The 19,314-nt window shown below is 43.4% G+C and overlaps 1 protein-coding gene across 4 annotated transcripts in view; it reads left to right on the top strand.

The window, feature by feature from the left end:
• The window catches only part of LOC104607842 (ARM repeat superfamily protein), a 117,141-nt gene extending 106,718 nt beyond the window's left edge, over positions 1-10,423 (top strand). For 2 of the 4 annotated variants that reach the window (XR_016078622.1, XM_010273590.3), the window contains exons 32-35: positions 8,870-9,025; positions 9,147-9,256; positions 9,337-9,396; positions 9,991-10,423. Coding sequence is in view for 3 of the 4 variants with exons in the window: in XM_010273590.3 (XP_010271892.1) it covers positions 8,870-9,025; positions 9,147-9,256; positions 9,337-9,396; positions 9,991-10,206 (542 nt within the window). In the remaining variant the exon portion in view is untranslated. Of the gene's footprint in view, positions 1-8,863; positions 9,026-9,146; positions 9,257-9,336; positions 9,397-9,990 lie in introns of all 4 variants that reach the window. The other 2 variants (XM_010273589.3, XM_010273591.3) reach the window with 1 other exon arrangement.
• The last annotated feature ends 8,891 nt before the right edge of the window (positions 10,424-19,314 follow it).

The raw sequence follows: 19,314 nt of genomic DNA, 5'->3' as shown, positions 1-19,314 counted from the left end.
ACTCCTTAGACGGGCTAAAGCCCGGCTAAGGACCTCTACCTCACTAGCAGTGAAGCCCAAGGCACCTGCTCCAGAGGAATCAGCAACCTGCCCCATGGGAGAAGAAGCCATTGTTGGTATACTCTGTGAGTTGTCACCATTGTTACTAGTAACAATGTTCCCACTTGCCGCATGACCCTTCTGTTGCTTCTTGTCCTTTCTCAATGCAGCTGGCTTCAGGTGAGGATATAGGACCCAACACTTTTCTTTTACATGTCTCTCTCCCCCACAATGAGTGCACTTAATATGCTTCTTGTCTGGATGTCTGTTTCCCTTAGTGGAAATCAGGGCTGAATGTTCCCCAAATTGTTCAGCTGGTTGAATCTGAGAGTCAACTTGCATCTCCTTTCTCCTAACTTCTTCATTCCTTACCAGATAATAAACATGATGTAACTCGGGCAGTTCATCTCTTCCTAGAATTTGTGACCTTATGCCCTCATACACTAGGTCCAGGCCAGCCAAGAACTTAAAGGCCCTGCTCTCTTCAATCTGCTTATCATGTCTCTCCTTGTCCCTGGCATTTTCCCAGTCCAAAATCAAGTGATGGTCAAGTTCTTCCCAAAGTCCTTCCAGAGTTGCAAAATATGTTAACTGTCATATCCCCTTGCCTTAAGGCAGCAATGTCTTGATTCAATCTGTAGATTCTAGCATTATTTTTCTTCTGTCCATAGGTTTTAGACACTTTTTCCCAAATCTTGGCTGCTGTGGGGAAGTGTTGAACAGTCCTGGCAACTTGTGGAGTCATAGAGGCAAGCAGCCAGGACATAACTGTGGCATTCTCCTTGCGCCACACTGCATACTCCGCACTGCCAACTTCAGGTTCCTTCTTACTCCCATCTAAGTAGCCCGTGAGATCAAGGGAAGTAATAAAAAGCATTGCAGAAACGGACCACTCCCTGAAGTTGTATTCATCCAGCAGCACACTTGTAATCTGCAAGCTGTGCAGATTCGGGTTTTCCAGATTTGAAGACCTCCCACCAGGTCTGATATCCCTAGAAGAGACCTCTCCGGATATTGAAGACATCTTGGCTGCAGACTCTGTGTAGATAACACTGTTTCAGACTAGCCGAAGTGTTCACAGTGCTGAAAAAGACTAGTTGCAGTATTGAAGAAGGTTCTGACAGCTCGCAACACTGGTTCAGACTTGCCGAGGCTGTCACAGTTCTGAAGTACAGTTACAGCAGCAAATAAGGTGTTCTGTGAGCTGGTAACCGACCTGAAGCTGAGAGCTCTCCACCACTGCACTATGCAGACTTCTCTTGGGCTTCGATTACTGCAACTGTAGAGTGTTCCCCCCTACGGCCAATACTAGGACTGCTGAAATCAGTCCTCAATCTAGGTTTGTCCTATACAGACCTCTCTTAGCAGCCGAATGGCTACTCACTACTAGAAACAATCTAGTAGGACATCAACTTCTGGGTCTTACTTCCCTTGCGCCCTACAACCAAGGGAAACCCTAGGTTCAAACCTTGTATTGTTCTCCTGTAACCCTAGGGTTTCACTGCAGCAACCAAGATAAAAAAAGAAAGAAAGACAGCAAGAGAGAGGAGATGGCGTTGGCTGTAACCAGGAAATTGCTTAATTCTCTGATACCATGTAAGCTGAAATGTTGTAGCCGAAGTAGTAGAAGAGAGGAGACCAAGAGGTGCTGAAAATGTCGAACTACATAACCCAGTCGACAGTACTATCATTTATATTAGGTTACAGTACAATGTTACAGGAAATGTCTGGAATGCCCCTGATTAGTGATGGCACACCCAGACTACTTAAAACACCAAATAAACTTAGGCCCATTAACACAGGCCCAGTACATAACAACTTAAACACAAATACAGGCTAATAAGAACACTTATCAGTCGAACCATCAATACATAAAACCCTTCAACCTAACAAAGACAACAAATTTAAAATTGAAGGAAGGAATTCTGAAATCACCTCTTTTTTATACGAAGAAACAGAGTACAAAGATGAAAAAAGGTCTTTTAGGGGAATATCTCCAGCCCAAATGTCCTCCCAAAACTGAATAGAATTACCAGAACAAGCATCATACATGATACAACTGAGGAGCTGCGGAAGAATTTTGTGAATTGCTTTCCATGGTGTTGCTAGGTTAGCCCTCCCTTGAAGCACCAGCATCCCATCCACTCTCTGAGCATCCATGAACAAGGTTCAAAATATCGATACGCCTGATACGCCGGTATGGGCGTATCGGGCGAATCGATACAACTTTTTAGTGCTTTTTTTTTTCGCAACTGGTTCATGGGAGTCAGTTTAGGCCTCCTCCACACCTTGAATCGATCAGACCCCCGATACACCCACTGTAGGGGCGTATCGGAGGGGTCCTGGAACAATACGTATCGGCTGATACGGGCTGATACGTGCCGATACTTTGAACCTTGTCCATGAATACTCTTCACCACTTGATGCCACAACCTATCTCAGTCCATAGGCCACCTCCAAAATCACTTCCCTAACAAAGCTGAATTCTTTATAAGCACATTCCCGAGCCGTAATCCTCTTTCCTTTTTGCTTCTACCCACAACCTCCCAAGTGATTAAGTGGTCTTTTTTACCTTCTCCTGGTTCCCAAAGACAGAGAGGTAGTAAGTAGCTAGGATCGAGAGGGTAGCTCTTAGGTGATCCTCCCACCCAAAGAGATGTAATTTTTCTTCTACACAACTAATCTCTTTTCAAACTTCTCTATGAATGGGGTCTAGAACCTACTCTCCCTAGGGTTTGCCCCTAATAGCAGCCCTAAATAGGACAAGGGCCAGGTAGAAATGGAGAATTGAAGACAATCTGCAATAGATTTTCAGATTGGACACTCCTTCAAAGGCTTTAATCATTTATTTCAAGTTTCCCACCTCACTAAAACCACCATCACAGAAGATCATCAAGTCATCCGCAAACTACAAATGGTGGGAATGAACCTAATACTCTGTATGCAACAAGGGAAATTTATGAGGGCTCCAGACCACAACTAAAGTCTTATGGCCCCAGACCTAAGTTCTATGTTATAGATATACATGAAGTGTAAGTACACAATTTAGATGAAATATAATCATCAAAAGTTTATCAAGTAATATATATTTAGTTAAGACTAATTTGATTTGTTTTTCATGTATTCTCTAGTGTTCTAGGTATTAGTCCATTATTTACGGTTCCATTTGCATCAAATCAACCTATAACCTATATACAAGGCACTAACATCATCTTTATTGTAATTATGTGGTTATCATATTTCATGAATATCTACATTTTTCTAAATTTTCTCTGTTTTATTTTTCTTTTCTGTTAGTGTAGGGGTATTTCTGTCTTTATACTTATGTTGAGGTTGCTGATCTGTAATATTATATTAGAACTAGTGTCCCTCACTTAAATAAGGGCACATGTGTCTTTTCCATTATGTTAGTAATATAAAACATGTCTAGCTGAATGGGAGAAGTGATCTTTCCCTAAGACCAGTCTTTTCTTCTCTCATTTTCTCCTCCTTTCTCTCTCTCTTTCTTTCTTCTTTCTTCTTCTCTCTTCTTGGTTGTTATCAGACTAATAGAACTCAAAGGCAGGCCAAATTATAATATGGTATCAGAGCACAACTAAGCAACTCAGATCTGCCCAGATTTCTGTTTTCTGCGCACTCAATCTAGGGTTTTCTCTTGACTTCTCTGCCATCGATTGGACATAAGGGAAAGGGCTGAAAAGGAGTGGTCGCCCTCTTCCCTTGGAGGTTTCTATGCCTCCAGTTGTGCTGTTCATGGTTGGTTGCTGTGGTTTCTAAGAAGCCCTCCCCTAATCGATGAAGAGAAGAGGGTTGATTCGTGTGGTGCAGTGGGTGTCTTGTGTGGACTGATTTTCTTCTTGGGTGGTTTGTTTTTTGAGTGATGAGGTAAGAGATTTCTATGCATATTTTTGTTATGAATCAAATAGGAAGTATGTTTCAGATCGTATGATGGGATTTCAGACTGTAGTGTGCTAGGGTTTATGCTGCTTTTTGTGTGATTCGAAGGGGGAGTGGTTCTCATATAGTGGTGAGATTTCAGGTAGTCGTAGGGTAGGGTTTGTGGTGTAAAGAGTGCAACCTTCAGCAATAACAAGTGCTGAAACCAGTGTGATCAGTGTGATCAAGTAGTGTGCAGTGTGCCAAATTCAGTAATAACAGAATTCAGCAATGGGAGATAACAGTGGTAGCAAATCTAATGTGATGATACCTATTGACTACCTGAATGTTCAAATGACCTCCATTAAACTGAATGGAGAGAATTATGTACCTTGGGCTAAATCTGTAAAAGTTTTTCTGAAGGCAAAGAAGAAGGTGAAACACATAAGGGAGGAGAAACCCTCCACTGATTCTCATGAGTATGAAGATTGGGAACAAGAGGATTTACAGATTATCACGTGGTTATGGAACAATATTGATCCCAAGATTAGTGTAAACTTCATGTTTCTTGACACTGCCAAAGATGTGTGGGAACCATGCTAAGAAGTTGTATTCTGGTCAAGACAATACAACAAAAGTATATCAGCTGTATTAGGAATACTTTAATCTGCAACAGGGCAATCAGAGTCTTGAGGAGTACTATGCTAGTATGAGAAACATTCGTAATGAGTTGAATGTTTATCACCCTCTCACTTCTGATGTCAAAATTCAGCAACAACAGAGAGAACAGCTTGATGTGACTCGATTTTTGGTGGGGCTGAAATCTGAGTATGAGCCAGTGTAGGCTCAGATACTAGGAGGGTCAGCTCTCCCTTCCTTAGAAGAGGTGTTTGCTCAACTTCGGAGGACTTCCATTGGATATACTGAGAACTCTAATGTCTCTGATAGATCAGTCTTTGCAGTGTCAAGGGGCCGTGGTGTTAGAGGTGGAGCTCGAGGAGCTCAGTCTGGCCGTGGTGGTAGCAGTGGTCCGGTATATGGCCGAAGTGGTGGTGGTGGACCTACATATAACCGTGGTGGTGGTCGTACTGAAGGTAGAGATTCAGGGGGAGCCCGTGGCAAAGGACGTGGCTCGGGTCCGAGGAGATGTACTCATTGTGGTATGGATGAACATACCATTAATTATTGTTATGACTTGCATGATCCACCCTCAACTTGGTCTAATCATGCCTTGACTAGTGACACCAGTTTCAGACAGGATAATCGTTCAGCTGATCAGATGCCTTCTACATCCACAGATGTTCCCGGGAAAGAGATGGTGAGTGTTCTCCGTGATGAGTATGAGAGGTTTTTCCAATCCACATCCCAGCAGAACATGGCTACTTTCGCACACTCAGGTATGGTTTGTTTGGCATCCACACCCAATCCCTAGATTATTGACTCTGGAGCCTCCAATCACATGATTGGAACTCCAAGTGTGTTTTCTTCCCTCTCTCATTGCTCAACATCACAATTTGTTACCCTTGGTAATGGTTCTACATCCTCGATTTGTGGTGTTGGCAATGTTAACTTGACGCCCTTATCTTTATCCTCAGTTTTGTATGTCCTTAAATTTCTGTTTAACCTTATGTCTGTTAGTAAGTTGACCAAGTCACTCAATTGCTCTATTACTTTTTACCCTTCTAAGTGTGTTTTTCAAGATCTCAAGACGGGGATGAAGATTGGTGGAGGGCATGAAGACGGTGGATTGTATTATCTTGACGGTGGTGGAAGAACATCAACAGCTCTCCAGTCATCTCTCTCTCCTCTCCAGTGGCACTTTCGATTTGGTCATCCTTCACTGAAAGTTTTGAAATCATTGGTTCCTTTGTTGAGTCAACTTTCTGTTTTAGACTGTGAGTCGTGTCAGTTGGGGAAACATCATTGTGTTCCCTTTAGTCCTAGGGTTGATAACCGTGTGCCGAGTCCTTTTTCTTTGGTTCATTCCGATGTTTGGGGTCCTTATAAAGTGATGTCATACAATGGATATAGATATTTTGTCATTTTTGTTGATGATTTTTCAAGGATGACGTGGCTCTATGTAATGAAAGAAAGAAGTGAATTGTTTACCATCTTCCAAAATTTTTATGCTGAGATTCACAATCAATTTGGTGTTCACATTAAAATTTTTCGTTCTAATAATGGCCGTGAATATTTATCTTCATCATTTCAAGAATACTTGGACCAACATGGCATTATACATCAGACCTCATGTACCTACACCTCACAAAAAAATGGGGTGGCTGAGAGAAAGAATCATCATCTTTTGGAAACAACACGTTCCCTCATGCATCACATGAATGTTCCCAAACCCTTTTGGAGTGATGTGGTGCTTACTTCTTACTTCTTGATTAATCGGATGCCCACGTCTATCCTTGATGGTCATTCCCCATTCACTACCTTGTTTCCCACCTTGTCTTCGCTTCCTCTTTCTCCTCGGGTTTTTGGGTGTGTCTGTTTCGTCCATAATTTGGGCCCCGGGAAGGACAAGTTAGATGCACGATCCATTAAGTGCATCTTCCTTGGCTATTCCTAGACCCAGAAAGGGTATAAGTGTTACCATCCTAGTTCTCAACGTTCCTTTGTGTGTGTTGATGTTACCTTCTTTGAGTCTATTCCGTTTTTCTTGGGGTCCGGTGATGCTTCTTCCTCCTCATCACCTCCCCCTCTTCCACTTCCAGTTGCCAATTTTGTTCCCCTTGTTCCAGCCGTGACCAAGTCCTTGCCTCCAGTGCCACCACCTGTTGAACGCCCACCTATCCGTTAAGTGTATACACATCGCCCACATGTATCGGCTGCTACTCCTCCGGCTCCATCACCGTCGATAGATCCGGCAGTTGTCTCCACACCAGCCCCAAACCCAGTATCTGATCTTGATCTTCCCATTGCCTTGCGGAAAGGTAAATGCACTTGTACCCTTCATCCTATTTCTAATTATGTTTCACTCACTCACCTTTCTGCTTCCCATCGCCAGTTTATCTCTTTGTTATCCTCAGTTGTTGTTCCTAAGGATGTCCAGGAAGCCCTTGCCTCTCCAAGGTGGTGTCGTGCATTGGAAGAAGAACTCTCAGCTCTAATTCATAATCATACTTGGGACCTCACCACTCTTCCTCTTGGGAAGCAGGTTGTCGGTTGTAAGTGGGTTTATACTGTTAAGTATTTACCTGATGGTAGTGTTGAGCGCCTGAAAGCTCGATTGGTTGCAAAAGGGTACTCCTAAACCTATGGTATTGACTACACAATGACCTTCTCCCCAGTTGCTAAGATAGGTTCGGTTTGTGTTGTGATATCTCTTGCTGCTATGTATGATTGACCCCTTTATCAGCTTGATATCAAGAATGCTTTTTTGCATGGTGATTTGCTCGAGGAGGTCTACATGGATCAACCACCGGGGTTTGTTGCTCAGGGGGAGGATGGAAGGTATGCAGACTAAAGAAGGCTATATATGGGTTTAAACAGTTTCCTCGAGCATGGTTTGGTAGGTTCAGTGAGGTGGTAAAGAAGTTTGGTATGAAACAATGCCAAGTTGATCATTCCGTCTTCAGTCATGACTCTCAGGCAGGAAAAATCCTATTGGTAGTGTATGTAGATGACTCTACAGGAACAATTTCAAACAAAGGACCTTGGTAAATTGAAATATTTCTTGGGGATAGAAGTAGCAAGATCTAAGCATGGTATTAATTTGTGTCAGAGGAAATATGTGCTTGATTTGCTAGAGGAAACAGGTTTGTTAGGTGCTAAACCAACTGAAACACCTATAGAAACAAATACTAGGTTGAGCAGTGATATGGGTGAAGTGTTTGAAGACCCTGGCAGATACTGGCGACTTGTAGGTAAACTGAACTACCTAACCATTACTCGGCCAAATATTTCATCTGTGGTTAGTGTGATAAGTCGGTTCATGCAGAAACATCTGGTTCCTCATTGGGATGTTGTTCTAAGAATTGTGAGGTATGTAAAAGGGGCCCCTGGTCGTGGTTTGATATACAAAAGTGGTGGAAAACTTGAAATAGAAGGGTATACTGATGTTGACTGGGCCGGTTCTATGTCTTATAGGAGGTCTACCACAGGCTATTGCACTTTTCTTGGGGTAATCTGGTGACATGGAAAAGTAAGAAGCAGATAGTCGTGGTGAGAAGCAGTGTAGAGGCAGAATATAGAGCTATGGCACGTACTGCTTGTGTATTAGTGTGGCTAAGGAACCTTCTACAAGAGATAGGATACAATATTAACACTCCAATGAAGCTCTATTGTGACAATCAGGCTGCAATTCATAGTTCTTCTAATCCGGTGTTTCATGAAAGAACCAAGCACATAGAGGTTAACTGTCACTTTGTGAGAGAGAAGGTGCTGAATGGAATGATAGACACTGCATATGTTAACACAGGGAACCAGTGGGCAGACTTATTTACAAAATGATTGAGTCGGGGAAGAGTGGACTACATATGTAACAAGCTGGGACTATATGATATATACTCTCCAGCTTGAGGGGGAGTGTTAGTGTAGGGGTATTTCTGTCTTTATACTTATGTTAAGGTTGCTGATCTGTAATATTATATTAGAACTAGTGTCCCTCACTTAAATAAGGGCACATGTGTCTTTTCCATTATGTTAGTAATATAAAACATGTCTAGCCGAATGGGAGAAGTGATCTTTCCTAATTCGAACCAGGCTTTTCTTCTCTCCTTTTCTCCTCCTTTCTCTCTCTCTTTCTTTCTTCTTTCTTCTTCTCTCTTCTTGGCTGTTATCAAACTAACAGAACTCAAAGGCAGGCCGAATTATAATATTTTCAAATATGGATGTACATATTCCTTGACCCCTTTCTGATTGGAACTTCCTTTTATATGCTTCTTTCCACATATTGGTATCTTTTTGCTCTGGTGTAAAGGAGATATTTGCTTTGCTTAAGGTACAGAAGAAGACAATGCATATGTTTCTGCTCCACATGATAAGGTTCTCGACTGCATTACATCTTGCATCTCTGTGGCACGTCTAAGTGATCTTCTTGAACAGGGGAATAATTTGATGAATGTTTTCTTGTTTGCATTGTCGCCTGGGTTGCCATGGACAGGTATTTTTTTTATCCATTATAAATTGAACAAAATCACTTGGGTTTAATTGTTTGCATTTTCTACTTCTCTTAATTGTCTTCATTTTGGTAACTATTGCTACCATGGGACTCCTGAGGCCAGTCAAAATGGCAACTTTTTCATCAATGAAAGAGTTGTTTTCAAAGCTCCAGAGCATTGTCAACTCTCTGGATGCCCGTCTATATGCTAATGCAACTTCTTTGATTCATGAGGTAATTCCAAATCTTGATTTTCTGTTTATGGTTATCATGTATTCTTGTCCATCTCACTTCTTCAGTTGTACTTTCTTCAGATGTTTTGCTTTGTGCCACTTAAGCTAACTGAATGCATGAAGACAGTAAAGATTGCCCAGGTATTCTTCCTTCCTCCCCATTGAATATTCCACTCGAAAACAGTTAAAACCAAAAACAATCAACTTCTTAAATCTTGCAATCTCATGTACATTCTTTCTATCTTATTATTTGATGATATGTTTACCAAAGCAGGTAAAGTATTCTTTCTCCATGTGTGTCTGAGGTGGCAACCTATAAAGGCTCCACTTGGTACACCATATTAACCCATTCCAGTGAAGCAAATTTTAGCCTAACCAAATAAAACTTCTTTTTACCTTTGTTTATTTAAATAAAGAGTTCAAGAAGATGAACTGGAAAGAAAATGCAAGGGATATTATTTGTAAAAGGGAAAATAAACGTGTTTGCTTTTGTTTATTCCCTCATATACAGTCTTCTTGCCATGCAACTTATCAAAAACAAAAAAGGGAAACTAGGCATATTTCTAATAGAGGTTTTTGCCCAGATTTATGTAAATATTTCTGTATACCTGAGTTATCCTTTATATCAAATTTCTTGAGAAGGTTATGACTTCAGTTGATTAGGATTCATTGGTTTCATTTTGTATACTTTCTTATATTTATTTTAATTCCCTGGATGTTATAAATGAAATTCAGGTTCACATCAGTGCATCAGATTGCCTACTTGAAATAACCCAGCTTTATAAAGCCACTGCACCTGTACAGTGGAAAGATAACGGGCTTAAGAACGATCTCGTTTCCTTATATGAGATTGAAAGGAGTGAGCAGGCCAAGTCATCATTAAGGAAATGTATCAACATTATTGAGGATCTTGAGCTAAAAAATGCCTCAACTTCTGAGATTGCACACTGAAGGCACCAAGGTGAGTAACATGTATAGAAATGGAATACAAATGTACGACATTCAAACTTGTATATAACAGCCCATTTTCTAACAGAAAAAAGGATGTGTAGAATGAAAAAAATTCATTTTTGGGTGTTGGATGTTTCTTTTTCAAGAATAAATACACACTATTTATGACTGATATTGTGTATCATGAATAAAATGACTTGAAAACAATTTTTTGTGAGAGTTGAGCCTATGATTCTTCTATAAACATACAAAATAATTTTATGTAGATATAAGCATATATTTAAATATTACCATTGAGGTGGATCCACTTACAATACAATCATTCACAAATCAAATTCATGTTTCCTTAACCAGATCAGTTTTGAATTTGACTTTGGACAAAAGAATACCATTTCCAGCCTTGTGAAACAAACTTGGGCAGTTACTACCATCTTGTGTTGAAAATTGAAATGGTCATCCAGATTTCTGTCTATAGGCAATTTAAAATGGGTCACGTTGCATGTAACAAAATTACCTGCTTTTTAATATCAATGAATTGCAACTTGTCAAAAGAAAATTCAACTTTACTGCACCGTTAATGTTTTGCCATGTGGAAAATTATGTTCTACCAAATGTAACCAGGGTATAAACTTTAAGGCTATGTTTGGTTTGAAGGAAAAGGTAGGGAAAGGAAGTGAAATTTTCCTCCCTATGCAAGGTTTGTAAAGGTTTCTCTACATTTTCCTTCCTTTTCCTACTTTTTCCTTCAAACCAAACACAGCCTAAAGTATTGATATGTATTGGTCAATATGATTCAATATGTATCACTTTTTACAGTCGCCAACTGATATGATGCTGGAAAGACATGGTACTGAAAAAACTTGCAACCAATCAACCAGCACCATTATAGTAACCAATCAGGTGAGCTTTTATCAAATTCAGGGGGAGTTGTGATTGGTCAAAGCCTTTCCCGTAACATGTCTTTCTGTCATCACAGATTTTCCTTTTGTTTTCATGGTCACACAACGGTGGTAACCCCACGAAAAAAAAAAAAAAAAAAAAAAACCGTTTTTGGTATTAGACCAATGCTGCGTTAATCCAGCTATTGACTCTCCAATTAATACTATAAATCCCTCAAACATTAAAATTTGAAATTCAAATGAACTTTTTTTTTTCACTTCAATTCAAATGAACTCCTTAATCCTTGTAACCAAGGCAATATCTATTATGCCAAAAAGCAAAAGGTGTAATATATATGAACTTCGATTAATCAGTAAATCAACCCCCCCCCCCCCCATCCTTTGGTGAATACCAGGTATTGGTTACCACATACCACCTTTATGATATTAGTTGTTTGGTTATTCAGGTTTAATGTCTGGTGTCATAAACTCATTATTAATGCTGTTTTTCTTTTTTCTTTTGGCTTCATGGGGTATGAGTGTAACCCATCTCCCATACTCATAGCCCCCACATCCCAGATGAAAAAGGAAATGGATCTATAGTCTCCGCTACTACCAGCTAGAGACCTTACACATTGAACCAGTTGGTACCTTCGATTGATACTGGACCTCGCTGAGTCACTCCTAATACAATGGGTCGGCTTATACATAGTGCAACAAGAGAGAAGCAAAATACACAATAAAGGAGTGGGTTGACTAAGCCATGTCATCTGATGTTTGACGAACGATTTTTTTTTCTTTTTTTTTTTGTGTTATTTGGAGCTACGCACCACTAATAGCCCTTTCCCCAAATCGGTGGTTGCGGAAATCCATTCCGCATCAATGCTGGAACAAACCAGCTAACATACCAGTGAACCGCCCCTTGGTTGTCTGACAAATGCTTTTTCAAGACATGAAGACACCCATATTCTGCATCTACCAGCCATCAGGAGCAATCACTGTCCATTACCGCTAAACTTGCACGAATTAATACAAGCTAAGTACAAAATATGAAATAACTTGGACCAGAATAAAAGGCTTCCAAGAGAAAATGGATCAGGTGTGGAGCAACTAAACCAATAGAGAGCATGGTATAATGAGAAGTAAAGTTAGAACTACCAAAATGGGGCAGAGGGGAATTGGTAATATACAATAAAAAACTCAAAAAAAATAGTGGAGCTGCAATAGAGAATCATGCTTGTACAGGAGGTGCCAGCAAGTAACAATATTAGCAACAGTGAACGCAAGCTAATGGAAGAGCTTGAACAGTGGGCAGAGATGGAGCAACCCTATTGGGTTCAAAAGAGCCAAGGAAACTGGGAGAAAGGAGATAGGAACACTAGCTACTTCCACTTTTCAGTGATAAAATTGCAGATGTTTTACCAGAATTGATTGGATAAAAATTGATAGGGGAGATAGACTACAATGCCAAAAGGGATTCAATAAACACTGACAAGCCACTGCCAATTACGTGTTCAATGCCTGTTTTTCCATGCTTAGATTAGTTGCTTAGTACAAAGGAAGAGAATAAGACTCCAAGCAATGTTTTGGGTAAAGAGGAAATCAAGATGGTGGTCTTTGTTCAAGCTGGCCTGAAAGCGCCAGCATCTAACAGCCTCAAGGCTCTATTCTACCAGATCCGATGTTCTGATTTATTTCATTCAAGACACCTTTAAGTAAGCCAATTGTATGCTATACAAGATAGTTGCAAAGATCCTGACTAGACAACTATAAACAATAAAAGTTCGTTCTAGGATGGCATATTCTTAATAAATGTATTATTGCTCAAGAAATAATCAAAGAGGTTAAGAAGAAAGGGACTGTTCTTGTTCAAAATGGATCTTTCAAAGGACTATGACAAAGTCAAGTGGCTGTTCATCCATGCCATGCTTCAAAACCTAAAACGACACCCAGATTTTTGTAAACTCATTAAGTTGTGCTCTAATACACAAAGTATTAGTGCACAAGATTGGCTATCCATTATCACCATTTACTCCTGAAAGAGGGCTACAACAAGATTGTCCATTATCATCACACCATTCTTTTTATACTTGGCATCAAGATTGGTTCAAGGTTGATGAAGCGATAGGAATTCCAACAAAGGTTGCAGCCAGTGCAATTTTACACCTAAATCCACCATGAAAAGCTTGCAGCCAACTAGACTCCCAACCTGGGGTCCCCATTAAGGCTCAGTTTGGAAGGAGTACAAATGCAAATATATAGAATACAAAACCTTATATTTTGTATTACTTTGTATGCATTTACACTGTACACATTTGCATTTGTACTCTTTCCAAGCTGAGCCTTAGGGAAATTTACTACTTTCATTAGCTTATAGCTTGGGAGGAGAATATGGAGCCTTCAATAGGTGCAAGTAACAAGAATGAGCCCATATGGAAGTTGTTATGAGCCATGAAAAGGTTACCTCCAAGGATAACAACGTTAGTGTGAATAGAGAGATGCTTGTTAAGGCATTACCCACGAATGAAGAACGGATGAAACTTTTTGATGGAGATGTCACCTGCAGTATCGATAAAATAGAACCAGAGACCATTGGCTCTCATCAATCGTTAACAATGAAAGATGAAAATTGAATGCTGATAGAATGGATGCTCATATGGGGTAGGAGCTCTACTTCATACTGTTCAGAGACATCTTCGGTGCTGTTTGAGGCCTTTGTCATTTTATGGAAAATATGAAGAATCGGAATGAGGTAACCTTCAACCATGAACAACCAAGCAAGGTGCCAACCAACTAGTTGGTAAGGTTTTCGGCTGGTTGTAGTGGAGACGTGGGACTGAATCCTGCCTGCAACTGGGTTGGGGGGATAGAAGAGGCAAACGTTTCCTCCATCCTCTACCCTTGAAGTGGAGGATCTCATGTTTAAGCAAAGGTTGTATTTGGGCTTAATCCAGGGATTGATTTATCATTGAGGGTGATTTGTAGATAGTAGTGAATGAAGACCCTTAAAAGGTAACCAAGCAACCATATCGTGAAAAATTGGCTCCATTGTTGTGGATTGTAAGTCTAAAGCAAAGGAGTTGTATCCTTTGAACATGTATTCTATTCGGGTCATGGCTGAGTTGGCCCTGTAAGACACGTGGCTGCCCAACTATTGCCCTGCCACTTCATTCTAACCCAGTCGAATCGGCATAGTTCGGCCATGTCGGGCTAGCTCGACCAAGCTATGCTATTACTTCCAGCCACGTTGACCACACATCATATGGATGAGCACAACTACGGGTAAAGAGGAGTAAGGAAGACGACTTCGTTGGGGAATGAGACTCTATCCCGAATACCTCAGTGGCTAACTCCATCCCGACAACCCTAGAAGCCCAGTTCGACCAGGACACATATCTTTACCTATAAAAAGGTACTCCATGCTCGATGTAAGGCATCCAACTTCTAAGACTTACATCGCTACTTAGCTTGAACTGGCATCCTTATAGCTCGGCCCGACCATCCTATCACCTCCTATTGACTTGAGCGCCAAAGTTCTTACCCAGGGATAACTCTTCGGGCCTCTGACTTTTGTTTCCTTGATCACAGGTCTTGAAGCGCGGCCTCTCCCTTGTAGCTTGGCCCCACCTCGCCAGCAAGGACTATTTGATTGCCTTCCTCGGTTCGTGCACCACCTCGGATTGAGCAGCATCAGATTGGCGCCGTCTGTGGGAATGACACAGAAAGCCTTTCCCAAAAATCTCATTCCTCGCCGCGCAATCAAGGAAGTGATTAAGATGCCTAAAAACCAATCTGAACGAGCAACTGGCCATTCCCCGTGTCGGGAGAACCAAGAAGTCCTACAACCTTCGGCTGCAGTAGATCCAGCGCAGTTCTGAGCCATGCAAGAAAAGGTTGATAAAATCTTTGAATTCATGCAAACACTAGGGTCTGTCGTGCCACACAACTGGGTGGTCCCCCCTTACGCCCTGGCATGCACAAAGGACGATCCTTGGACCAAGGACCCCAAAGCACACTAGTCAAACATAAGGGGAGAGGACCGCCGCCACTACCCATTCCCGGTGACAGGACTACCATAACCAGACATACTAGTCAGCGCGCATCCCCGCCAAAGAAAGGCTTGGCAAAAGGACGTCACCCTTCATAGTTTTAGTCACCGAGTCAAGCTCGGTCAAGGATCACCCCCCACAACCCAAAAGAGAGGCCATACGCACTGTAGTCCCAAACAACAGAGATGCCGAAATTAAAGAGCTTTGACAACGTCTGGAAGAGTTAGAGTGCACTTTCACCCATAAGAGTGCAATTCCCACCGTAAACCAACTTGTCTAGGCCACCGTGCATATCACCAAGGAGCCACCCTTCATCCAGGACATAGTGGACGAGGTACCCCCTACCGGATGGCGAGGCCCCCAATTCGACAAGTACGATGGGAACTCCGACCCTTTCGACTATGTCACGGCACCCAAAACCCAAATGATGCTACGTGGTGCATTGGAGGGATTGATGTGCAATGCCCTTGTAACCACGCTGCAAGGCCCAGCCTTAGCATGGTACTCCTCCCTGCCGCCGAGGTCTATAGCGTCATGGGCCCAATTGGAGAATCAGTTCCTGGCACAATTCACAGCTAGTACGATGGGAACTCCGACCCTTTCGACCATGTCACGGCACTCAAAACCCAGATGATGCTATATGGTGCGCCAGAGGGATTGATGTGCATATCCCTTGTAACCATGCTGCAAGGCCCAGCCTTAGCATGGTACTCCTCCTTGCCGCCGAGGTCTATAGAATCATGGACCCAACTGGAGAATCAGTTCCTGGCACAATTCACAACTAGTCAAAAGCATTCGAAAACCTTGGCCAGCCTTATGCAAGTCCAACAGAGGAAGACGGAGTCCCTTAGAGATTACCTAGCGAGGTTCAACAAAGAAGCACTTCAAGTTAGGGACTTGAATCAATTAGTCACGGTGATGGCCATACAACACGGACTCTGCCCTTCCCTGTTCAACTTCTCCATCTCCAAGAATCCTCCTCAAACATTGGCCCAGCTAATGAGCCACGCACAGAAGTATATCAACACTGAAGAGGCCCAGGCCCAGATCAAAGACGAGGATGAGAAGCCCAACAGAAAAATGAGAGAGAATGACGAGTGGAAGTCCGAGAGGTCGAATAAAGACCACAAGAGGCAAGATCGTCAGACCGACCATAGACCTCGCACCCCTCCGTCGACCTATCGAAACTTTACGCCGCTTAATGTTCTGCGGTCTAAAGTTCTGATGCAAATTCGCAACCGCAACTATGTCAGGTGGCCTGAGAAGGATGAAGACGCAAAGTAACAAGAGGAACTGAGACAAATATTGCAAGTTCCACAAGAACCATTGCCACGATACGGAGAACTATTTCGACCTGTGCAACCATATAGAAGATCTAATTAGGCGCGGTTATCTCAATGGCTTCGTAGACTGAACGGAGAAGTCAGTCCAAGAGGAAAGAAGAGTGAATGAAGCTTGACAGCCTCCGCCCTGAGGCCCCCCAACCGACGTCATCCACGTGATATCGGGAGGAAGCGCCTCCGGAGGGAAAAGCAGCTCGGGACAGAAAAGATATGCTCGGCTATGCGAGATCGACGACCGAGGTCACGGGAGGAGGCGTGGCACATCTATTACCTTCACTGACTACGACCTCTGAGGAGTCCAGACACCGCACGATGACGCCTTGGTCGTCACAGCTGAAGTGGCCAACTTCGAGCTATGGAGGATCCTAATCGACACAGGGAGTTCTGCCAACGTACTTTTTGAAGATGCGTTTGAAAACCTCGGCATTGCCTAAGAACTACTTACACTAGTTAGCATTCCCTTGATGGGATTTTCGGGAGAGTCCTTCCAACCCACTGGGAGGATAACTCTTCCCCTCTTGATTGGAGATGGCGACGTGACTGCAACGGCCATGGTAAACTTCATCATGGTACGCTGCCCCTCCTCTTACAATGTGATCCTTGGCAGGCCGACCCTCAATGCCCTGCAGGTTGTAGTCTCAACATACCACCTCGCCATTAAATTTCCAACCAAGTATGGCATAGGCATGGCGCGTGGGGACCAAAAAACGGCGCGACATTACTATCAGTTATCTTGCCAAGGACCACATCCAGTAACCGAGGCGAAAGCATATGACCTGCGTGACGAAGTGAAGGCACAACACAGCCGACCTGTGGAAGACCTCATCCAGGTCCCATTATTTGAGGAAGACCTCAAAAAGACAGTCCAAGTTGGCTCCCTGCTAGGCGACCACCTCCGAGAGGAAGTTGTTCGACCATTGAGGAATAATGCTGACGTGTTTGCATGGTCGACAGAGGACATTTCTGGAATTGATCCCGAAGTTATTACACATCAACTGAACATTAACCCCCATTACTGACCCGTGAAACAGAAGAAGAGAAACTTTGCCTCAGAGCGGTGACAAGTGATCGCTGAGGAAGTACAGAAGTTGCTCGACGCCAACTTCATTAGGGAGGTCAAATACCCCAATTGACTGGCCAACGTAGTGATGGTGAAGAAGGTCAACGACTAAGCCTAAGTGTAGAGGAAGAATGCCCCCGCCCACTAAGGCCTGAGGGTGGTCGAGGAACTCTGCACTGCTGCCGACTTAACGACTGAGCTAGCTTGGAAACAGCTAGCCCCAAAAAGGCCCCAAAGGCTCTCAAAACTAGAAACTGAGTGTCCCATGGCTGAGAGCTCGAAAACCGAAAGATCTCAGACAATGATCACCTCGGTCAATGCAAGACTGGGGACACTGAGGCATAGCCCGGCCGGCAACACCTCGGCCAATGGTAACCTCAGTTAACATAAGACTGGAGATGCGGTCGGGCTATGCCTCTACCAAGAACACCTTGGTCAGCACAAGACTGGGGACGTCGAGGCATAGCCTGGCCGACTACACCTCGGCCAGCACAAAGATTGGGGATGCTAAAGCTTAGCCTGGTTGGCCTTGCCTCGGTCGGATATACCTCGACAAACGAACTAGAATCGTAAAGTACAAAGAGGATGCCGGAAGCACAGTCCGGCTCAACCCACACAATAGCTCGGCCGGGCATGCTTCGGTTGGAAAAAGGAAAATGCACATGCACAAGTATAGCAACAACAATAGGCATAGTCAACATAAAGAAGAACTGATTCAACTTAACATGGTCCATTACATCATTTAAGGCTCGGCATACCGAGCCAACACAAAAAAAAAAATGCAGGAAGTAATGAACATATGAGGCCGCAAATTAGTCCTCGGCGGCAGAATCAGCAACACCAATAGCAGCTTCGGCTTCATCCTCAGCTCCCTCGGCAGACCCTTGCAGAGAATTGGGGTCAAAGGCATCCCAGCCTTGCGACTCAACGACCAACTCCGGGTGACGGTGAAGGATCCTTCGTCGGAAAAGGTTGAACCCAGCCGCAAAGGAAGCCTCGGCATACTCATCCATGTGCAGCTGCATCTCCTCCGATGCCTTGTACTCGTTGATGGCTTCCTCAGCGGCCTCCTGCCTCAACCTGTCCCGCTCAGATTTGAGCTCGACGATCTCCCGCTTCAGCTCCCAGACAAGACCAGCCTGCTAAGCCAGTTACGCCTTTAACTTGGCCACCTCCCTCTCCAATGCGAACGACCGCTCCCCACCAGCCTGGAGCTCGGCCAACTGAGCCTTGTGCCGCAGATATTCGAAGTGTTCCCACTCGTATGATGACCGAACGTCTCAAAGACAATCAACCAGCGTGACCGCCGCGCAAGCATTCTGCAGACAAATATGAAAGGTACACCGAAAAGGAGAGTAAAAACACAAGGAATAAGAAGAAGAGGATTTTCCTGGGCAACATACCGAAGCAATGCACATTCCAAGGCTTCGCTACCAACCCTGACCGACTCCCGAGCTATGGACATGGTCAAGATTCCCCGCAGTAGCTGCTCGGGAACCCCGAGCGACTCCAGATTATCGTCTACGCGAACTGACCACCTCGGCACGTGTAGACCCGAGCTGCTTCCCGCCTCAATTACCGACGCACCCGCGGGATGACGGACCCCTTTAGGGTCAACCACTACGACGTCGTTCTCCTCGACCTCTCATTGTCGAACTCTTCTTCGCCAACAAGCCGCCCTGTCTTCGGATCATGGCCGCTCTTCTGCCTCAGGACGAGCTTTCAGTTGCACACCGGCACGTTCCTGCCTTTGTCAGAGCGCCTTCATCTGATGAACA

Source organism: Nelumbo nucifera, chromosome 7, assembly GCF_055504915.1.
Source record: "Nelumbo nucifera cultivar China Antique chromosome 7, China Antique-T2T, whole genome shotgun sequence".
Taxonomy (NCBI): domain Eukaryota; kingdom Viridiplantae; phylum Streptophyta; class Magnoliopsida; order Proteales; family Nelumbonaceae; genus Nelumbo; species Nelumbo nucifera.
The sequence above is the reverse complement of the archived record's forward strand: the minus strand, read 5'-3'. Positions and strand labels throughout refer to the sequence as shown.